The sequence below is a fragment of the Heterocephalus glaber genome, unplaced genomic scaffold, assembly GCF_053883595.1.
Source record: "Heterocephalus glaber isolate CG9 unplaced genomic scaffold, H.glaber_assembly_v1.0 deba00001673, whole genome shotgun sequence".
Classification (NCBI taxonomy): domain Eukaryota; kingdom Metazoa; phylum Chordata; class Mammalia; order Rodentia; family Bathyergidae; genus Heterocephalus; species Heterocephalus glaber.
This window is the reverse complement of record NW_028258410.1, coordinates 7013015-7034918: the sequence shown is the minus strand read 5'-3', so window position 1 is coordinate 7034918 and position 21904 is coordinate 7013015. Positions and strand designations below refer to the sequence as shown.

Genomic DNA, 21904 nt, shown 5'->3' with positions numbered 1-21904 from the left:
TACTTCTGCCTCCCCCACTCAAGATAGATCCTGAGTCAGGGAGGGGGAGCTGCAAGCCCTGCTCCCAGAGGGGGCCAGACAGCAGCAGGCTTGAGTGTGTGCACGCAGATGCATGCTGGCATGCTTGTTTGTGTGTGAGTGTATGAGTCTATACATGTGTACAAGGGCATGGATGTATGTTTGCATAGACCATCTCTCCTCAATGAAGGGGCCTCCAAAAGACCCCTAGATCACATCTGCTTAGTGCCTCTTCATCCAGGTGATGCTGTGAAGCAGTTGTCACAAATAAGGGCTAAAGCTCAGGCGCGTGCCCAAGGTCACCCATCTGAAATGGCCTGTCTTCAGAGTCTCCTTTTCCACCCAATCCTCTATGAGGTGGGGGCGGGTGGGAATCCCTGGCCTGTGAGGCACCATGACTGGGGGGACACTACCACCTGTTCCTGCTCCAGCCTGTCTCTTCACTGCGAGACCATCCCGCTCTCATTGTCCTTGGAGGACCAGAACTCATTCACATCTCCCTCTCTGTTTCTCGGACCCTGTTCTTCAAGAGTGTGGGAAACAGCAGCATGGCTCCTTATGGGCAGGGCCCGCAGCCAATGCCCTCCATCTCCTCCACAGGCCGGCAAATCCCTGGCCAGAGGATCCTGGCCACCTGCCTTGGCTGCTTTATACCCTGGCCCTCCCTGACTGCTCCAGAGGGCCCCTCAGAAGCTATGTTCCCACATACCACATCTCTGGCTGGTGATGGACTCACCAACACTGAGGACATTGCTCACAGGGCCCCTCCCCTCTCCCCTGCAGTCTGAGCGTGCAGACAGGTGTGTGTTGATGTGCCTGTTTGTGTGTGTGCATCCACACGAGTCCAGAAGCCCCCGTATATCTTGTGTAGTCTCAGCCCTCATAGTTCACCTTCCTTTCTGTCTCCTGTGCCAGAGCTTCCATTTTCCAAGAGTTCTCCTGAAACTCTTCCAATGGCTTCCATGAGCTGGATGATTGCAATGGCCTTTTCATGCCCTCTGATAACCCTCCACTTGGCTGTAAGGAGACAACAGATGAGGGTCAAGTCTTAGGCTGAGGAAAACGCTGGGTCTAGCCTGGCTTTGAGGCCATCCTTTGCCCTTACCCCATGTCCCCTCCAGACACCCTATATCTGTCCTAGTTGCAGAGCTAGGCTATTCTGCCTTGAGAATCCTGCCTTGCCGTGGCTCACTGTTGTGCCAGGCTGCATTACTGTTGGGCTCCCTGTCATGCTCTCTACAGCTGAACTGTTGGAAACCTGCTTTTCTACCTTCTGGGTTGGGGAGGTCTCAGGCCCTTGCTCCTATGACTGATGCCACCAGCCTGGAGACACATTGTTTGTTCTTCCAGTTTCCTATTGCTTCTTCCTTGCTGGCAATTCTTCCTCATATCAGTCAGAGGCCTTTTACCCTGGGCCCTGGGAGGTAGAATCCTGGCCAGTCTTGAGGGGCAGCGTATGGGGGTGTCTCTCTGGGACTGTTGGGGGTCTTGGATGGAGTGGGGGGTAGATAGCATGGGTTCTGGGTCCTCTCCTCACAGATTGCCTCTCTGCCCACACCCCAGGCCCATGTGCTTCGTGAAGCAGCTTGAGGTCCCTCCATATGGGAGCTACCGGCCCAATGTGGCTCCTGCCACACCAAGGGCCAACTTGGCCAAGGAACTAGAGAAGTTCTCCAAGGTCACCTTTGACTACGCAAGTTTTGATGCTCAGGTTTTTGGCAAACGTATGCTTGCCCCAAAGATTCAGACCAGCGAAACCTCACCCAAAGCCTTCCAATGTAAGTTGGGGAGAATTATTAGTGCCTCTCCTTTCATGCTGCCTCTGAGGAGCTGGGGGGACTGGCGTGCAGGCCCCAGGCCTCACTGGGTGTAGTTGTGGCCTCTTTGGGACTTACGTCTCACCGTGAGCCCTTGCATGTCTCCTAATGTTTGTGAAGCAAAACCCAGGTCCTCATGGGTGTGTTTGTTCAGAAACTTAAGAATAACTCACTGACTGGGTGAATCCTGAGAGCCCCCTCTTCCAATGCAGCGGATGTCTCTCCTCACACTGACACTGGGGAGGGTCAGGCTGGCCAGGATGGTGCCCTGGCAGGAAGCCTTTTGCTTTTCTGCACTAGGATCATCTAACTGGAGATGATGTTTGGACCATTAGCAACACATTTCCTGGGTAATTGCACTGGTAAGACTCACTTCTGCAAAACTTCTAGAACAATCTTCCCTCGTCAATTATTTCACAAATTAGTGGACTGCAAGCTCATTAGCCTTTCAAATGCAAGTGAACACATGGGATTGGGACTTGTGCCTCCCAGTGGATATTGTCAGCTCCATAGGAGCAGTGCTAAGCTTTCTACCTGAGGGGTACAGAGTGGAGTCTTACTGACTCCTGCAGATGTCAGGAGGGGGTGTGTGAGGATGTGGGAGTGAGCACACAGCCTGGCCCAAAGTCCACCTTGCCATAGCTGTGCCCCCCAGTACTGCCCCCTCCATCTGCTGCCTCTGTCCAAATCTTTGTCAGCCTCGTGTTGTTCCCTTTTTGCAGCCAAACCTTCCCCAAAGGCATCCTCCCCCCAGGGACAGCCCCCACCCAGTAGTTATGAGGAGCACTTCATCCTCTTCTGCAGGCTTCGACTACTCACACGACGCCGAGGCTGCACACATGGCTGCCACCGCCATTCTGAACCTCTCTACCCGCTGCTGGGAGATGCCTGAGAACCTCAGCACAAAGCCACAGGACCTTCCCAGCAGGGTAGGTGTCCCCCCAATCCCTCCAAGGAGGGATGAGTGTATAGAACCTGCAGCCAGGCCTGCCAGTTCACTGGGCATGGTGCTGCCAGGAACAGCTAGGGTCTGGCTGGGAATGTTCATTCTTCCCTTTTCTCCCTCCTGGCCAGGTGACCAAAGAAAGTGGATGGGTGCCCCCAGAGAGTGCTCCTTTGTGGACAGGGACAAAAGGCCATGCTGTGTTCCCATGCATTTCCCAATGAGTCTGGGGGTCAGGTGCACACCGTGTTCTTACTGCTTCCCCCTGAGCCTGGCTGTGACCAACATGTTCTGGCTCAAAGCACCTTGTCTTATGCATACTTGCACACATCTCAAGGGACTGGCTTTGTGCTGCTGGCAGTACAAGGGACTTTGGGCTCCTTCCTGTGCAGTTAGGAAGTGGCATTTGTCTTCCCTCTTGGCACCTCTCCCCTCTGCTAGCCCTGTGTCCTTCCATGGAATCTGTGTTCTGCATTTTCTGTAAATCTGATGAAAACATACCCACATGGGAAGCAGGTAGATTCTCTAATACTTTCTTCACTTTTGCAACTGCAGTCTGTGGACATCGAGGTAGATGAAAATGGAACACTAGACTTGAGCATGCACAAACACCGCAAACGAGAAAATGCTCTCCCCAGCAGCAGCAGCTGCAGCAGCAGCCCTGGGGTCAAGTCTCCTGATGTTTCTCAGCGCCAGAGCAGCACTAGCGCCCCCAGCAGCTCCATGACCTCACCCCAATCCAGCCAGGCCTCCCGCCAGGATGAATGGGACCGACCCCTGGACTATACCAAGCCCAGCCGCCTGCGGGAGGAGGAGCCTGAGGAGGTGGGTGCAGGGACTGAGCAAGCAGATGGTGGTGGTACCTGCCTGACTTATGCTTCTTCTCTAGGCAGCTTCCCCTTGAGGGAGGAGCTTGGCAGAGCCTCTAGAGTCCAGTCCTTCCATACAAGCCTTTTACCCTCTGGACAGCTAGGACCCAGGGTCCTGCCTCCTATAGAACCTGTCAGAAGAGAGCTGATCTTCTAATCTGTATCTCTGGAACAGAGTGGCCAGCACAAATGTGGGAGTTCTGAGGAAAGGGGAGGTGGGAGGCTCATTTCAGACTCCTAGGGAGGATGATTTGGGAAAAACTCAGGTTTTCTCCCACCAACTTGTAGAACATGGCTGCTATCCAGACAGGGCTTAGCCCCTTGGTGCCTTGGGCTAAGACAGTGAGCAAACTCCTGTCTTGGGCTGGAAGTAGTGACAGTGGCTTGAATTCCTGAGACTAGGACCAAACTGATAAAGAGAAGCTAGGCAGGCCATTGGTGTTGGAGCTGTGGAACAGTCCCTTTCCAAGTGTCCCATCTACCTGAACTTTAAATGAAGAGCCCCTCTGAGGTGAGCAGCATCGGGCTTTTTCCAGAGGAGGATGAGTCCCAAGGAGCAGAGTCCAACTCTGAGGGTACACAGGGACCGGGCAGTGTGTGTGAGACCTGCCTGCTTCCCCTCCCTCCCTCCCCAGCTCCTCAGGAGGGGACCTTGTGGAGGGAACAAAGCCAGTGCCAAGAAGGATAGGGAGGCAGGGCCAAGTCACCCCGCACTGTCTCCGCTGGGACTGGCTTCTTTCCTGGCCCTCAGCCTACTCTAACGTACTTCAGGATCATCTCATTTTACCCAGGGGTGAGCTGGGCCTCTGATCAGTTCATACAGCCTGTCACTGGCCCTCCTCTGGTACTGGGTCCTGGAAGAGGTGCCACCTTGGCTGTCTAGGTGGAGGGAAGCTGCACCTGAAGCTGTGGCTGCCCAGGTCTGCTGAGCTTAGTTCCTTTCTGCAGTGGGCAAGAGCCCTGGCTGAGGCTGAGCCGCCCTCCTGTATAGTGTGTTCACTGTTAACTCTCATCCTTGGGTCTAGAAGCTCCCAGGACTAAGCTACCCACCACCTCCTTCCTGGACCTGGCCATGTCCTCCTGGCCTGCCAGCAATGCCTTCTTGGCACCCGTGGTTGGTCCTGGGCCCCTTCCTTGGCCCTGGCCCAGTGTTGGACTCCCCAGACTGCTTGGGCACCCCTGTTCTTCCTTGACACATCCTCTCAGATCTTTCTTATTGCCCTGGGAATAAGCTGCCCTCTGTAGGATGATCCTGCCTTATCAATTCTCAGGTCTCCACTACTGAATCCTGCCTCTCGCTGCACTTGGATACTGTGGCTAACAGTTCACTTTGCAGCCAGCAGTCTTGGCTCATCTCAAACCCTTCCCCTTTCCCCACCCACCTCCTCCCCAACCCCTAAATGCCTTCTGCTCAGGCCCTCCTGCCAGCCCTTCCTGTAGGCCCACATTTTGGGCAGCAGCCCCTCCTTAGTGCCCCTGAGCACTCTAGACCCTTGTGTCCATGGGCCTCGGAACAACAGCAGCACCCGCACCACTAGCCAGGTCCATGGCTGAGGGCCCGAGTCATTTTACGGGGCTGTTCTCATGGTACCTCCTTATTTAGGGGATGCTCTTCAGCTCCAGAGGTATGGCTCCCCACCACTTGCTGGGACCCGTGGCGAGTAGGTACCGACCTTGGGCTGACCTCTGCTGCAGCCGCCTGTGGGAATTTGACTGCTCTGGCCCTGTGGTCCCTGGCCCTTTGTGGGAGCAGTTTTTCCTCGCTCAGCAGTGTCCACAGCTGAACCCATGTGTGAGAAAATGCCCTCTAGACCTGCTGTTCAGTTGTCATATTGTGGAGTCCCGCTGTGGCCCAGTCATCATGTAGGGGTCAGGCCAGTGGGTTTCAGGTCAGTGTGGTTGCCACAAGCTGTGTTGTTGTCCTTACCTCTCAGCTCCATGGCAGAGTGGCAAGTGCCTGTTGATGACTGAGCACCATCCCTGCCCTGAAGGGCAGCAGCAGGCACTTGTGCCGTGGAGTGACCTGGTGGAGAGGCCACAGTGGGCACCGAGCCTTGTTCTGGCATCAGAGACTTTTGTCTTTGAGGCAGATTCCTCAGAGGAGGACAGTTCCTAGCTTTGGCCTGGAGGGTTGTCTTCTGTTTCTTGTCATTGGGAGCAAGGCCTTCCTCCCTCCTCTTAAGGAGAGAGTCTGGGAAATGCATCGCAGACACTCTCTTCAAGGGTCCCTCTCCCTCACCCACTGGGTTGGGTGCCCAGGCCTCCCAGCAGCTGTTAAAACATCTCCCTGCCGGTTTTTTGCAGTCAGAGCCAGCAGCACATTCTTTTGCTTCTTCTGAAGCAGATGACCAGGAGGTGTCGGAAGAGAACTTTGAGGAGCGGAAGTACCCAGGGGAAGTCACCCTGACAAACTTTAAGCTGAAGTTTCTCTCCAAGGACATAAAGAAGGAGCTGCTCACGTAAGTGCCGCCGCAGCTGGCACGCTCCCAGTCAGGGAGGAGCAGGCCTGGGCCTAGTGCACGGCAACAGGACCTTCCCTGTCCAGTGTGTCTCCTGCCAGGCCTGACCACCTCCACCCAGGCAGCCCCATGATGACAGTTTTCCTGTTATCTCTGTGCTGTGCTGGGGTTAATGCAATCCTCTAACAGCAGCTGAGAACAAGGGGGAGCCCCTGGCCCAGCTCTCAAAGAGGGACAGAGCAGCACAGGATGAGGGCCATGGAGTCATGAGCAGGCCTGCCAGGAACCCTCAGGGATAACAGATGCCCAGCTGGACACCTTCTGCCCGGGCGGTGCCATTGCCTTCTGACTGTGTCCTCAACTCTGACAGCCTGAGCCCCAGGCTACCCTTAACCTAGTCCTTGTGTGGCTGAAACAGGCAGAACCTCTGGCTTCCCCTGCTGGCAACCACCTCCCCAGAGAGCTGTGAGGGATTGCGCCCGGCACCTGTGGCTGGGTGATTCCAACTGCTGGTGCTCAGAGCTCACTCTGGGGAGGAGAAGATCCTTCCTCTCTTTACCTTGAACCCCACTGACTTCCTCCTACCTTGGGGTCAGCTGTCCTCCTCAGGGGAGGCCATGATGCTTTGGGAACTGGAGAGGGCAGGAGCTCCCCACCTACATGTTCACAGGCACACACATGCACACACACAGCATGCAAGTTTCAGAGCATTCTCATGTGCAGCTCAACATGTCCTTCTTGAGTGCATATGCATGGGAGGAACTTTCCATCTGAGAGGAAGGAGCTATGCTCCAGGATGATGGGGAGGAGCTGGGAGTGGGCCTGGATGCAGGCTGGTCTTGGGCAGGTCTGCAGGTGTGTAGCAACCCCTGTTCTGACACTCTGTTTCCTTTGTCCAGCTGTCCCACCCCCGGCTGTGACGGCAGTGGCCACATCACCGGGAACTATGCCTCCCACCGCAGGTTCGTCCCCTGCTCTGCTGGCCTGGCCTCAGTGCTTTGTGGGGGGTCCTCCTCCTCTTCTCCTCTGCTCCCCCTCTTGGCTCACCCCATATCCCATCTCTTCTCTTTCAGCCTCTCTGGTTGCCCTCTTGCTGACAAGAGCCTCAGAAACCTCATGGCTGCCCACTCTGCTGACCTCAAGTATGTTTGCGCTCCCTGACCTCCTGTCTCTTGGGCAGCACCCTTGCTTTGCTCTCTCCTCTGTGAGGCTCCTGCCAAAATTGGCCTTCTCCAAGGTGCCACCCCAGGCTTGCCCTGCCCTCCTGGGATGGGGCAGAGGGTCAGGGCCAAGGAAGGGCCAATTCTGTGTGGCTGAAGCTGCTGCTGCTTCCTCTGCCCCCTGTGACCCCTACTCTGAGCACTGCCATCCGCTCCTCACCTTGGGCTGAGGCAGGGACTGCTGCAGCCTCTCTGGAGGACCCTAACAGGGTCCAGCTTTACCCACTGCCTTAGAGATTTGAGAAAGGCCTGGAATTGACTGTGGCTTGCAAGACCTGGCATGGCTCAGTAGCTGTGGGCTGTGTGGCTCTTGACATGCAAACTGGACACAGATGATGCAGATGGCTCCTTGCCCTCCCTGCTCCCGCACCCCTTGGCTGCTCTGCCTCCACCCTGGCACCCCTCCAGTCAGCCTCACGCTATGCTCTTGCCTTCTCTTTGCTGGCCTCCTTTCTGGGTCTGTGCCTCCCTGCCCCTGACACATGAGTAGGCAGGCCCTGTGCTCTACAGCCCTGCACAAATGAGGTGCAAGCACCCGAGGTTTACAGGTGCCTTGCCTCTTGGGGCTGGAGCTGGGATCTGCCATTGCCTTTGGTTCTCAGGCTTTCTGTTGAGCTGTGACAGTAGAGCCTTGTGACCTTGGGCTGCAGGGACCTCATCCTGGGCACCAGGGATGAGTGGAGGAAGGAGGTACCACTCTTGTTCCCTCAGCTTATGACCTCCTGGCCTGGCTCTTTGTCCAGGAGATCCTAATCCAAGGCAAGGATTTCTGGCCCTGTTTTGGGATCAGAGAGAAGTAGGGCACTGGTGCCTCTGCAATGAAGAGGGGAAGTGTTGAAGGCTTCAAGGGACCTGTGTTAGTTTACAGCAGGGAAGAAATTCCTGGGTCTCCAGTTCCCACCCTGGCAGCCTCTTCTCTGCCCCTCTGTGGAAGAGTGCATTATTGCGTGTCCTTACCACAGAGGGCCAGAGCAGGGCGCGCCCTCTCCATTCTCTTTCTGTGCGTGAACAGCAGGTTCACACACTCACTCTTTCCTCTGATGCCCTTCTGCTCCTGACTCTGAAACCTGAGGTTGGAACACTAGGTCCGGCAGCCCTGTGTAGACCCTACTTCCGCTTTCTTCTCTTGCCATCTTCCTTGTGTTCCTCCACCCCCCCATTTTCTTTTCCAATTCTGCTTTCTTTTCTAACTGATTTTTTTTCCCACGGTTTTCCAACTCAAAGGCCTAAATAGTTTTAGAGCCAGTGGTGTAGCCACAGGTACGTTATGGCCCTGGAGCAGATGCTCAGGCCTGGGATAAGGAAACTCAGTGTGATCTGGTTGGAAGATGCAGCTGGTAGAGCTGGCACCCTTGGATGACTAAGACTGTGAAGAACCTTAACCCAAAATCTCCTTAGAAACAGCCATGAAAAGTCTCCCTTGTGTGAGCAAAGCTGCTCAGCCTTGGCAGGGTGTGGACAGGCAGCCAGCCAGGGTCTTCCCTGCAGTTCTCCTCTGCCCCGGGGCTCACTCTGGAGAGCTCTTCTCCTTGCCTTCCTCAGGCCACAGTGGGCAGTCAGGAGCAGCTCCTCTATGTTGCCCGGGGCGCTGATATTCCTCTTGCGTCCTGTCCTCCTCCTTTCTGAGTGGCGTCAGGACAGCTGAGCTAGGGCAGACAGGGTTATTTGGTGGGCTGTCTCTTGATGCCGAATGCAGAGACTCTTGGATGAGGTGTTTCCTGTGTTGTAAGTGGGCCCCAAGGGCATCTGCTATCTTCTGTGTGTCACTGTGTTTAGGAATGCCTTGGGCTCCTCAACTTCCTGTGCCCATGGGGAGTCCAGGTACATCCACGCACTGCAGGGTGTGCAGGCTCTACACAGTGCGGGGGTATCCCCCAGGCCAAAGATGGGCTCAGAGGGAGACCCAGTGTGTTGCCAAGGCTGACTGTGTCCCTTGGGCACCGATCCCTCCTTCTGCCCAGACAAGGTACTCAGAAGCAAGGGTGGGGGTTGAGGGGCTGTCAACCCTGTGGGCCACAGGCTGGAAGAAGCACAACAAGGACACCTGCTTCTGCTTACATGAACATTGTCCTCTCCTGAATACAACTCTTGGGAAAAACCATTGCATCAGGTTTCAATGAGAAGTGCAGGGTAGCTCACCCAAGACTTATCAGTGTCTACAGAGGTATCTGTACCTCACCACTGGTGATATTCATAACCTGGAGCTGTGGCTACTGAGAGACCACCACCCTCAGTACCGAACGAGTTCTGCCAGATGCTTCCCTGATGCTGAGACAAGGAGCCAGAGCCTTGGGTCACTGCCTGAGCTGCCACCAACCAGGAGGAGGAGCAGACATCTTCAGCTCCCTATACTTAGGTTTTCAGAGAGCAGGGATACCTTGATGGTGGCATAGCAACCACAAGTTGACCAAATGACAGGCCAGTGGAGCAGCCAATGGATGACACAGGGCAGGCATGAAGGACCTGGGATACCCCAAGAGGGCACTTCAAGAAAACTCCAGAGGTTTGGGGAGAAGGTTGCAGGAGATAAGGCCAGCCCTGTCCTGTCAGGGAAGCTCTTTGGTACTGTGTCCAGCCTCTGTTCTTCAAACAAGGAGATGCCCTGTCCTAAAGGCCAGAGCCTGCTTTAATGGCCCAGAAATTGAGGAGTACTCCAGGGGCCCGAGGTGCACAGAGTAGTGCTCTGAGTAGTAAGATGTTTAGATTCCAGCAGCAAATGCTTGCCTGGCTCCCACAGACTGGCCTCGCCGTGAGGGGCAAAGTGTAGAGCAGCAGGCCCAGTGGGGACCCAGCCTCTTCTCCATACTGGCACCTTCAGGGCCTCACACAGGTTTCCTCAGTGGACCTTTGGAAGAAAGAACATTCTAATGCCTCTAAATATTGAAGTGTAATTTTTGCCACTTTATGTGATACATTAGTCAAGCATTTTGGGTGTGTAAAGTTGGAGTTTGGTGCTTTGTGTCTCTCTTCCTTACTCTGTGCTGGTGCTTACTGACAGACAAAAGCCACTGCTGTGTGAGTTCTGTGCTCTCTACCCAGGGCCCAGATCTGCAGCAGCCACTGTAAATCCTCCATGTGAGCAGGCTTCTAGCCATGACTATGAGAATCAAGTGGCCTCAAGGGCTAGGTGTGCTTCCCTGAGCTCTCACATTTAAAGTTAAGGCTCAGATGTATTCTGAATGCTTCTAATCCAGGCTAGAACTGGGTAGAAGGTTGAGCTGGGAGCCCCTTATCTCTTTTGGATGCAGTGGACTCCGCAGGGAAGTCCCAGTGCCCTGGCTTGGTATCTGATGTAGAGCCAGGCACCTCAGAATGCTCTCCTTTTGGCCTTCTAGACCCTCTTGGGGTGACTGGACAGTTCTGAGACCTTGAGGTGACCCTGTCAGTCAGTGATAGCACCATGTTGTGATGCATCAACACTGATGTTCCTCTGCAAAAAGATGTTTGAGGGAGGTGGCTGTTGGGAGGACCATAGGCTCATGGGGGTTGAGGCCAGAGGGTTACTGTCTTTATGGGCTCTGGTCTCATCCAGCTTTCCTCTACAGGTGCCCCACGCCTGGCTGCGATGGCTCTGGCCACATTACAGGGAACTACGCTTCTCACCGGAGGTGTGTGGGGCCAGGGGTGGTCGGGGGCCTCTATCCTAGACAGAGCTTTAGAGTTCTGAAGGAGACAATATTCGCACTGACATCTAGAGCCCATTCCTTCTCGTCTGAATTGTTGATGCCTCCAGAGCCTGGTCAGGTGGCTCTTTGCAGTGAGATAAGAAGACAAAGGGTCACAGATAGAGGCTCACAGAGGTGCTTCTCCTTCCTGACTCTTCAGCCCTGCTGTGAAGGCTCGGTGTGTGTGTACTTTGTTTTGAATCACCAAATGACTAACAGTGTGTGAGTGATGGGTGCATCTACTTTCCCTCCCTCCCATCCCGGCCGGGGTTCACAGCACTTGAGGGAAGAGGATGCAGAGACGGGTGAGGGAGCTGCTGTTCTGGGACTGAGGCAGCCTTTTTCCTTCTTCCACACCAGCTTGTCAGGCTGCCCACGTGCCAAGAAGAGTGGACTCAAGGTCGCGCCCAGCAAGGATGACAGAGAGGACCCTGAGCTGATGAAGTATGTTGGGCCAGGCTGGCTCCTTCATTGCTTTACAGAACTGAGGTTTTTTTCTTTGTTATAATTTAAAAACAGAAACAAAATCAATGCTGTCTCCTTCTAGATTCCCTTTCCACCACAGCCAAGCACCAAACTGATCAATGGCAATCCTCATTTTTACAGAAGTGCTCAATCCAGGCACATCAGTTTCTGGGCTGTAACCAGGGCGTGTGTGCTAACCTTTCTCTGGGCTCAGGTCAGAGGTATTTGGTGGGGCTGGGGGAGGCTGAATGCCCTGGCCCCGAGGGACCTACAGGCTTTGCAATCTGCATGGCTTTTACTTGCCAGGAAAGGTCAGGTGCTGAGTCCAGCTCTTTCCACTGGGGTGGGGTAAGGGTTCATGAATCTTTGGTGTGTATGGGTGAATCCTGACTCTGTGTGTAACCTGCTGCACAGAGACTTGGTACTATGGTAAGCTTTTCCCCCAGAGGGAACTAGTCCCTTACAATGACCACCTGGATGTGGGGTCACGCTGTGCCACAGGCATGCAGGGTGACTCACTGGCTAATTTGCCTAGGGTGGAAGGATCTCTCTGGATACAGGAGTCTCAGAGCTGACATCCAACAAAGTGGGTGGCGAGTCCCCCAGCAAGCGAATAGTGGAAATGATGTCTCAGGGCCTTGAGGCCAGCTTCCTTCACGACTGTGTCCCTTGATGGGCAAAGAGAAGCTAGGCACTCGCCCTGTGGGGGGGTAACTTGGCTCCAGCTGTGCCCAGACATCTATTTGGCCACAGAGGAGGGGCCTAAGTAACCAGCCTCAGCATCCTTCAGAAGAGGATATCCCACCCTGCTGCTTGGTCTGGTATATACAACCAAATAGGAATAGATGCTAAATTAACAATGCAAAATATGTGATGGCTGGTATAATGGATACTGCATAATAAATGCTGGATGGGCAAAAGGTGCATTTCCTCTTCAGAACCCAGGAATTTGTTGGTGATCAGATGAATGCAATGCCTTTATGGATTTAGCAAGGATCCTGCTGGCAGGGATATTGTAAGTGAATTGTGCTGCATTTGCAAATGATTATGATCAAGAGAAGCATTTTTCAAATTAACTGGAAAAATGCTTTTCCTCTTTCAAATGTGCTGTCAACTTTGCTTTTAAGAAAGCAAGAGTTCTGCAACCAAGTGGAGGTTGTGACCTTTAAAAATGGCCTAGCGTTTGCAGGATGAACAAAGTTCCTAGTGGCTCCATGGCACTTCCATTTATAGGCTTCCCCTCAGCCATAAACTGTAACCATATTAATAATTGACTAGCGTCTCTAAACAAGTGCAGATCGAAGCAGAAACTTTAATGGATGTGCCAGGTCCTGCTGCGCAGAATGGGATTCCATCAGCAGGGATGAGCTGTGGTTTTACAGGGGCTGCTGAGGAAGAGTTCTGTTTTATAAGGTCTCATGTTTCTACCATTTGAGATTAAGTTATGGTCAGAACTTCATGGTGATTCCCAGGTGCCACCGCTTTATAACTGGCCTTAGAAGTTGACAGAGGTTCCGGTGTAGGGGTCAGGAGCTGATGCCTTTCTCCTTGTCTGCCCGCTATCCCTGGAAGCTCGCTCTGCCCCAGCCATGCTGCATCTGCCCCAGCCATGCTGCATCTGACCCATGAAATTTATGTGTGGTCCCTGCTGTCCCAGCACCATTTCTCACATCACTCACAGTTGGCTCCAGAAGACACTTGTTCGCCTGAGGAGCTAGCTCAGTGCTCCCTGCGTGTGTCTATACGATGCCACCTGACAGTTCTGAAGATTCAGTGTTTTTAAGAGAGAAACTGTGCTTGAGCTACTCTCCATGAATGCAATTACAAAGAATGCAAATAGTTGCTCCTGGTGAGAAGGGTTAGGGTTTTGCGAGCAGGCAAGTAAGAACTCAAATTCAATTGTATGGAGTGACTGAAGGCCTGTCTCTCATTTGGCCATTTGATCTTGTGATGTTGGAGCCTCAGTAGATGCCTCTTCCCAGCACAAGTCCTCACTTCAGGTGTCCGGGAAGCATCGGAGGGGCTGGCAGGTGAAGGTGAGCCTCCCAAAGCTCACACAGCGTCCCTGCAGTGTTTCTGCTCTCGACTGAGGCTGAAGTGACCTTGCCTCGGCACAGGGGACATCCTATGCCACCTGAGGACTTGGTAGACTGGATGAGCAAGAAAGGGAAGAGAGGGATGGTGCGGAAATCAGAGGAGGTAGGGGTCTGGGTGAGCAGGCTGGAAAGTATTTGCAAGGGCTGCCTCTGAGACGGGAGAATGTGGCAACAGGCCTAGCTCTGCCCTCACTGACCTCCTACTGGGTGAGGTGGCCCCATGACCCTACCTCACCCCTTGCAACAGGTGCTTCTGCTGATGGCCCTCTGTTCTCCTGAGGGTGTCCTGCCCCCAACTTCTGTACTACTACAGACCACTCTGTAAAATGGGGCAGCAGTGCCCCTTGGGGTCTTGTGTGTTTGCCAGGTGATCAGTACACAGTGAGTCTGTGACATACGGTGACTTGAGTTGGGTCCACGAGAGATAAGACTGAAAGCTTGCAGGCTGAGATCTTATCTTGGGTCAGTGATAGATCCTGGGTGGCCAGGTCCCTCCCTAAGGTGAAGCACAAAGAGGGGCCTGCACATAGTGCCTGGGGTGTCCATCAGTCTGTATTTATGCCATTTCTGTGATGGTCCCTGTACTTCTCCTTGAATACCTGGAACAAAGAGAAATGCCATTCTTGGCCAGCCTCAGGTAGGGTGACGGAGCTGTCCATGCCAAGCCTCTTGCCGGAGCTCTGTGTTCCTGTGACACCCATGAGCACCAAGACCATGTGTGGCCTCAGCCCAGAGGCTGGAGAATGAGAGCCCTGCTGCCCCTGAGCTTCCTGGAACAGGGTGTCCTCATCTTCCTCCAGACCTGCAGGCTTCCCCATGTGTCCGGGCTGTGAGGCCAGGGAGAGGAAAGTGATCCTGAGGTCCTTGCTGTCCTACGCTACGCTAGGCTTTTCCTGAGGTTCCAGGTCTCATCTCTGCATGTGATGCTGGAGTGTCCTGGGCCAGGCTTGGTAGGGTCTCAGTTCCTCCCACGCTGGTGACCCTGAAGTCACCTTGGCCTTTCTGTGTCCAGGTGCCCGGTTCCAGGCTGTGTGGGGCTTGGCCATATCAGTGGCAAGTACGCCTCGCACAGAAGTGCATCTGGCTGCCCTCTGGCTGCCCGGAGACAGAAAGAGGGCTCCCTCAATGGTTCTTCCTTTTCCTGGAAGTCACTGAAGAGCGAGGGACCCACCTGTCCTACCCCGGGCTGTGACGGCTCTGGCCATGCCAATGGGAGCTTCCTCACTCATCGGAGGTAATTGTCACTCTGGGCCCTGCCATCTGTACCAGTGAATAGGGACCCTGGCCTTGGGCTGGGACATGGCTCCTGGGAGTGGGAGTGGGGCAGACATGGGCTTAGTTTGACCATGGGCACTGACCTGAGGGATCACAGAGGTGCTGTTGGTGCCAGATGGTGTTTCATTTTTCATCATGTGCCTGCTCTCAGCAGCCTCCTCTCTGCTCTGCCTGAGTCCCTCTGGACTGGCGTTAGACTGGCCACACTTCATGGCTTGCCCTTCCCCTTGGGGTCACTTTGAACTTTGGGCAGAATTCCTTGCCTGCTTTGCAAGGACCTGGTGACTAGGTCCCTCCCCTGCCTGCTTTTTCCCCTCCCCTGTCTTCTCCCCTCCCTTTTTTCTTCCCTCTCTTCCTCTTCTCTCCTCTGCTTCCCTCCTTTCCCTTCTCCTTCCTCTTCTCTTCATCTGTTTTCAAGATTAATTAGTGCATTCATTTAACCAAAGCATTTACTCGGAGTCCATCATGCCCCAAGGCCTGGATATAAAGCAGAGATCCAAAGAACAGCCAACCCTTGCCCTTTGGGGGGAAGGTGGGGAGAGAGACTGTAAACAAGTTAGTTACCTAAAATGGTGGTCAGGGCTCTGGGGAAGGCAGCAGGGAAGTGGCAAAGAGGTCTCTTGAAAGGGGGCCAGATGCTTGCCTCAGCTGATTAGGGACAGACTGTGGGCAGGGAAGGTCTGGGAAGGGCCTGGCTTGCTGCCAGAGAGGAGCAGAGAGTTGGAGCCATGGCCTCATTTCCTGCCTCTGGCTAGAAGCAGAGAGGGGATGGGGTCTTACCTGGGGATCTAGGGTAGCCATAGGCTGTAGCCATAGAGGGGCTGGGGATGATGAGCAGAGGAGCCCTTTTCTGTCTTTCTGAACACCTCTCACTTTGCCTCAATCTTTACTCATAGTGTGGATTAAGTCACTGCACAAAAGTAAAATCATTCCCGAGAATCCACACTTTTTAAAGCACTTTTTTCTGCTTGAATGTCTGTATCCAAGGGATCACATGCTGGAGGATCTCAGGGTCAGCTGAAGGGGCTCCTCCAGGAGCTCTGGCTGTGTGGACCTCAGAGCCCAGAGGGAATAGTGCCTGAGGCAGTGATGCCTTGCTCCGTCCGGCTCCCAGTGGGGCAGCCATGGCTGTGCCACACAGGGTGGGCTCTGAGGGGGCACCTTCCGGCCCTGCCATGTCCAGACCATGGCCTCCTAATCCCCAGGTTGGGGAGGCAGCTGATGAGGAGCAGTTCCAGTTCAGGGTCACCTGGGTGCAAGGGGGTGTGCTTTGGACTGGCCGTGGCATGACCTGGACTGGTGACAGTGTATGGTCCTGGACGGGTCATAGTAGATGACCCTGGATTGTCCCTGGCCCATGGATTGTCCCTGGCCTAGTCAGTGATGTATGACCTCTGCTTTCAGTTTGTCTGGTTGTCCCAGAGCAACTTTTGCTGGAAAGAAGGGAAAACTCTCAGGGGATGAGACTCTCAGCCCAAAGTTCAAGACCAGTGATGGTAAGGATGCTTTTTTGGGCTGTCCCTACTCACCGGCCCTTCTATGTACTGGTGGGAAGAGGGTGAGAGGCCAAACCTTTCCAGGAGTTGTGGAGACAGCTCTTGTCCTGAGCCCACAGACCTGCCAGCTTTGGTTCTGAAGCTGTCAATGCCTGTGTGGGACCTGGCCCTGACTTTAGTAGTCATGTTTGCTCTGACTTGAGGGTTTGCTGGCCATTGGAATGGGTGAGCCCATAGCAGCTCCAGAAGCTGTGTCCACAGAAGCTTGTGGTTCTGAGACCAGGGGGGAAGGCCTCTGCCCCACAGGGACCCCCTTTCACCTTGAAAGTAAGGTCCATTTGCTGGTCTGGGCTTCATGCAACAGCCCCAGCTGAGGTTTCTTTCTCGGATAGTGTTGGAGAACGACGAGGAGATCAAACAGCTGAACCAGGAGATCCGAGACCTGAATGAGTCCAACTCGGAGATGGAGGCTGCCATGGTACAGTTGCAGTCCCAGGTGGGTAAAGCTGCTCAGGCCCTGGCTCTACACTTCCACCCAGAGGCCAGTTTGGCACTGTGTGGCCGGCGTCGGTGCTGTGGAGCCACGGTGGTTGAGAGTGCAGCACCCAGCTGTATGGTGGTGCTGATGGGGTCTCACTCAGAGGCCTGCAGTCCTACTGGACCAGTCCCATTGAAGTACCCAGTCCATCAGTGTTAGGGCCCTTCTAGTACTAGGCATCCTGTTCATGTTTACAGCCCACTGACTGATGGTGGCCCATCAGCATGGCACCTGGCCTTGGATCGAGCCAGGGCCCCGCACAGTTGCATACTTGTAGAGTGACCTGCACATCTCCCGACTCTGTGTGCTTTTTTTTTTTTTTTTTTTAAACTGAGGCTTGAACCCAGAGCCTTTGGCCTTTGTGTTGATCTACATCCCCAGACCTATAAATTAAAAAAAAATTTTTTTAAAATTTGAGACAGGGTCTCACTAAGTTGCCCAGGCTGGGCTCAAACTTGTAATCCTACTGCTTTAGGCTCACACAGTGCTGGAATTACAAGTGCACACCCTCACACTTGGCTTGTATTCATTCCTACTCTTTCTCCTAGACTAGAGGTAAGAGCAGGTCCTGTCTCTGGTCGCTGGTTGAGGACTTCTCTGAGGAAAGCTTTTGTACAAACACCCAGCTGCAGCGTGTGTGTCATGAGCACAGCTGTGGCTCAGTGGCAAGGTTATGTATTACTTAAATGTATGAGTAATATTTCCCTCAAAAGGAGCATTTGTCATCAGAAAGGAAGCAGGAAAGGCCTTACTTTGAAAACAAAAGCATATGCCAGCCTCTGGCTGTTGATTGGGAGTAAAAATAGAGCTGGTGCCCTGGGAATGGTGCCCCCTAGTGGCTGGAGGAGGGCCACAGGGATAAGAAGGTCACCAATTCTCAGAGGCAGCAGATGCTGGCTATGTTCAAGGCCCATGTGCTGCTCTGCTCTTTCTCCCCAGCAAACAGGCTCACCCTATCTATTGCTGCTCAAGAGCTTGGATAAAAATAGCACATGAAGCTCAGGAAGGATTTTCACTGTGTGCTCTAGCGTCAATGCAGCATCCCTCAGGTCCACAGGAAATGACAAAAACAGTGACATGCCCTCCCTGTCCCCTAGCGACATCTCTGGGTGGGAAACAGCATGTGTGAGTGTGGCTCTGCCCTCCTTCCCTCTCAGAGTCCCCAGAGCCCTTATCAGGGTCAGTGGGCTTGGGACAGCACCTCTTCTTTCTCTATCTGCCAAAACCAACTTTTGAGTCGGGTATGATACCTGTAGTCCCAGCTGCTCTGTCTCAGGTTCCCTTAATTCATATGAGCTCGCAGTTTCAAGGCCAATCTGGACAACACAGCAAGACTCTGTCTCAAGACCAAACCAAACCAAACCAAACCAATCCAAACCAACCCAAGCTAAACCAAACATACCCTTTAAATGACAGATTGGTTCCGTTTCCCTAGCATCCCTTCAGAAGGCCTTTGGCACCTCTTTGTGGGAGTTTGGTGAGTCATGGTAGCTGCAGAAAAGTCAAGACAAAGAGAAGGCACCCCTCCCACAGTCCTTTAAAGCCACAAGCTTGCACCGGGTGACAGAAGTGTGCTTGCCACACACTCCCCTTTCTCTGACAGCCACCTAAAGAACTCACCATCCCTGCCTAATGCCACGTATCGCTCTCATGTGAGTTCAGCCTCTGCCCTGGGTTCCTTGGAGATACACCGTCAGACTAGGAGCTGACCTTAACACCAAAGACCTCAGGGTCAGTACAACTTTGTACAGGCTCAGGGTTAGGGTACAGAGGGGAAGACTTTTCTTGTGCATGGCCTGGAGACTATGTACTTGGGAGCCTAGGGAAGCCATTTGTTGGTCTTTTTGATGAGGGGAAGCCTGATACTTTCAAGGTGGGTGTAACTGTTCCCATCTTACACACAGGAGCAAGAAACTTGGTGGAGTTAAGAGTACAGCTGGTGTGGGCTGGGATTGAGCCCCAGAGTCAGTCTGCATCCTCACTTTGCCCCTAGGATGGATGACACACAGCAGGCCATGGCCATGGCCTCTGGAGCAGTCACTGAATCTGCTCCTGTCTTCCCAGGGTTCAGGCTGTTTCCAGAGGACTTTGCTTCCTTCATGCCAAAGCCAGGGAACTGCCAGCTCCTCCCCTTCATGCAGGGATACCATAGGGAGGCATGTCCCTGTCTCTTGCCCCGTCCCTGGGCTCTGTCCTCTCCCAGAGAGATGTGAGGTGTGACCAGTGGATGCCCAGTTGGACAGGGCCAAAGGAAGGTGGGACCTCTCACCTCTTTCTGGCCTAGATCTCCTCCATGGAGAAGAACCTGAAGAATATTGAGGAAGAGAATAAGCTCATCGAGGAACAGAATGAAGCCTTGTTTCTGGAGCTGTCTGGGCTGAGCCAGGCTCTCATCCAAAGTCTTGCCAATATTCGCCTTCCACACATGGTAGGAACCTGCTCCAGGGATTCTTTGGAGGGCAGGGAGCGCAGGTGCACCTTTTACCTCTGCTGGGTTTTGCTGGAAGAGACCTCTGCCATTTGTGGAGGTTGCCTATTCTCTGACTGGCCTGGCAGCTGTTTGCCACAGGGGCTTGAGCCCCCTGAGTACCTCGTGAATCCAAGCAGGTTGGCTTTGGTGGCAGTAAGTCAATTACTGGGATTGTTGCAGATAGAAATGCCTATGGTGGTAGGAGGTGGGGCAGCTGCCTGCGGTGATCATCGTGGGTTTGAGTGGGGATGGAGGTTGATGTTTCCCTACTGGTTTCCCTGGTGTGGGGCCCACTGCATGGGCAGGGCTTGCTAACCTGGTTCTGTTTCCTAGGAGCCAATATGTGAACAGAATTTTGACGCCTATGTGAGCACCCTCACCGACATGTACTCCAACCGGGACTGCTACCAGAACCCTGAGAACAAGGGCCTCCTGGAGACCATAAAGCAGGCTGTGAGGGGCATCCAGGTCTAGACTGACATGTGCTGCGAAGGCCCCGCCTGGCTCCCATGTTTACCTCCCTCACCCTGCTGCTTGTGGCGGGGAATCCCTAACTCACAGCGACTTCTAGTTGGCGGGTGGGGTGTGGCCTCAGGCAGGTTCGTCCAAAGGGTGCCTGGAAATTAGTGTCTCTGCTGATGCCCCGTCAGGCCCAGGCCTCCTCATACGAGTGCCTGGGACACCGAAGTATTACAAAGTGATTTATTTTTGTTTTCTGAAAAAAATCAGAAGAGCAGCTCAAAGTCTCCAGTGGAGGTTCATGGACAAGGTTCTCAGGGAAGTTTTGGAGTTTTGCAACCACAGTATTTCTTTCTGTTGCGGCTGGGAGGGCAGCCACAGGCTCCCTGGCCAGGGATCTCCGCCTGCAGGACATGCCTGGGGCTATGTGCCTGTGCTCAGTAGGCCCAGGTGGCGAGTGTTTTCTGTTTTCATTTAATTCAGCTTTGTGTTAGGGTGGGACAAAGCTATTTCAGAGGTAAAATTAGGAGTAGGCCTTCCACAGAGGGTCCCACAACTGGCAACTGGCAAGCACTCAGCCCAGTCAGCTCCGGGGATTTTAACCTGTGAGGCCCCTGAAAATCAGCCTGCTACCTGGGGCAGCTGGAGCCCTGAGGCTGTGCAGACCTGTGTGGCCGGGGTTCTCTCTGGGGCTGCAGCCTTTAAGTCCAGGCCCACCCAGGCCTCTGAGCTGCCCCTGTCCTGGTTGTGGCTGGGTTTGTTCTGCATCAAAGGTGGGGACAGTGTCAGCGAGGTCAGGGGTGAATTCCTCATGGGAGACCACTGAGGCTTCACTTCTGTTTAGATCATTCAAGATGGAAAAGAAAAGGTAAATTTTAATTTAATGTGTTAAAAACACAATGTTCCTACCATGTAAATAGAGTCCAAGTCAACTGTGACTGCAATTATGAATTAGTATTTAAAAGTAGAGAAATTGCACTTCCTGGAAGACATTGAAAGTAGTTAGTTTAATTATTCTGTAAATTATTTAATTTTGTCAAGATGTAAGTATTTATATTCACACCCTCTTATGTTAATGTTTGCTATTTATTTAACATTTTTATTTATTAATTTTTATGATGTCAACCAGATCCCACACTAGGGCACCATAAGAGTGAAATAAGGGGAATCAAAGCAGAAGTAACTATTTGACTATAAGATAGGCCACAAAAATCTTGTATAACTTCTAGTTATAATTTTGATGCAACCAAGTTATTTTTTATATATTTTGTTATTTATTCTTTTAATAATGGAATTTTTAAAAAAGTATTTTGTAACCAAGGAATTTTGATAATTTGGGGATTTTTTCTTCCCTTTGGTCTGATGGAGAGAAAGCTGTTTTGGTTTTCTTTTTCCTTTTTGGGTTTCTTTGTTTCAGGCACAACAGCAAGTGGAATTCTGTATTTATTATTATTTAAGTGTAGCGCAGCTGTGTGTGCTCCTTCGTGTTTCTCGTGTTATGTTTGTGGCGCTTCTCCGGCTGAGTCCCGTTGCTATGCGGGCCCGCTGGCTGCAGCCAGCGCCAAACAGTGACCCAAACTCAGGGGCCGCACTGTGTTGGGCCCCTGGCAGCCCTGATACTGTGACCCGCCTTCCTCAGGAAACGCACTGGACCCACAGCACTTCGTTTGTGTTTGGAGGGTGATTTCCTAATAAAAAGTCTGACTGTGAGTTGGTTGCATGGTCTGCTGCTCGGCCTCCGGGGAGTATGTGGGTGGTGGTCAGGATGGGAGGGCTGTCCCATCCCAGATACCGCGGGTCCCCCTGCCCCGGTCAGCTCAGCTAATATGCCCTTCTGGAACTACTTTCTCTGTACCCTGCCTCATCCCATGAAACCAGGCATCTACAAATCAGAATTCTTCCCAGGAGTTTTCTCTTAGGGTCAGGGAGAAGAGTCTTGCTGCTGGGGTTGCTAGAGAGGGGTATGCAATACCACTGCATCATTTCTCCAGCCATAAGTAAGTGACAATTCAGACATTCTGGAGGGAAACAGTGCTGGGAAATGAGGTAGAAGGGAGAAGAGGGAGCACTTGGTGACCATCTCAGAGTGTCTGGACTCCAGCTGTGCTTAAAGA

General features: G+C 53.2%; 1 protein-coding gene across 5 annotated transcripts in view; it reads left to right on the top strand.

The window, feature by feature from the left end:
- Myt1 (myelin transcription factor 1) overlaps positions 1-21500 on the top strand; it is a 58397-nt gene extending 36897 nt beyond the window's left edge. For 3 of the 5 annotated variants that reach the window (XM_004841137.3, XM_004841136.3, XM_021255322.2), the window contains 13 exons: positions 1582-1796; positions 2640-2764; positions 3334-3603; positions 5952-6106; positions 7006-7068; positions 7180-7248; positions 10872-10934; positions 11352-11435; positions 14565-14786; positions 16232-16323; positions 16716-16819; positions 19146-19289; positions 19665-21500. In XM_004841137.3, the coding sequence (XP_004841194.1) occupies positions 1582-1796; positions 2640-2764; positions 3334-3603; positions 5952-6106; positions 7006-7068; positions 7180-7248; positions 10872-10934; positions 11352-11435; positions 14565-14786; positions 16232-16323; positions 16716-16819; positions 19146-19289; positions 19665-19805 (1747 nt within the window). In that variant the 3' untranslated portion in view covers positions 19806-21500. The remainder of the gene's footprint in view (positions 1-1581; positions 1797-2639; positions 2765-3333; positions 3604-5951; positions 6107-7005; positions 7069-7179; positions 7249-10871; positions 10935-11351; positions 11436-14564; positions 14787-16231; positions 16324-16715; positions 16820-19145; positions 19290-19664) is intronic. The other 2 variants (XM_087197945.1, XM_021255323.2) reach the window with 2 other exon arrangements.
- Positions 21501-21904: the final 404 nt, after the last annotated feature.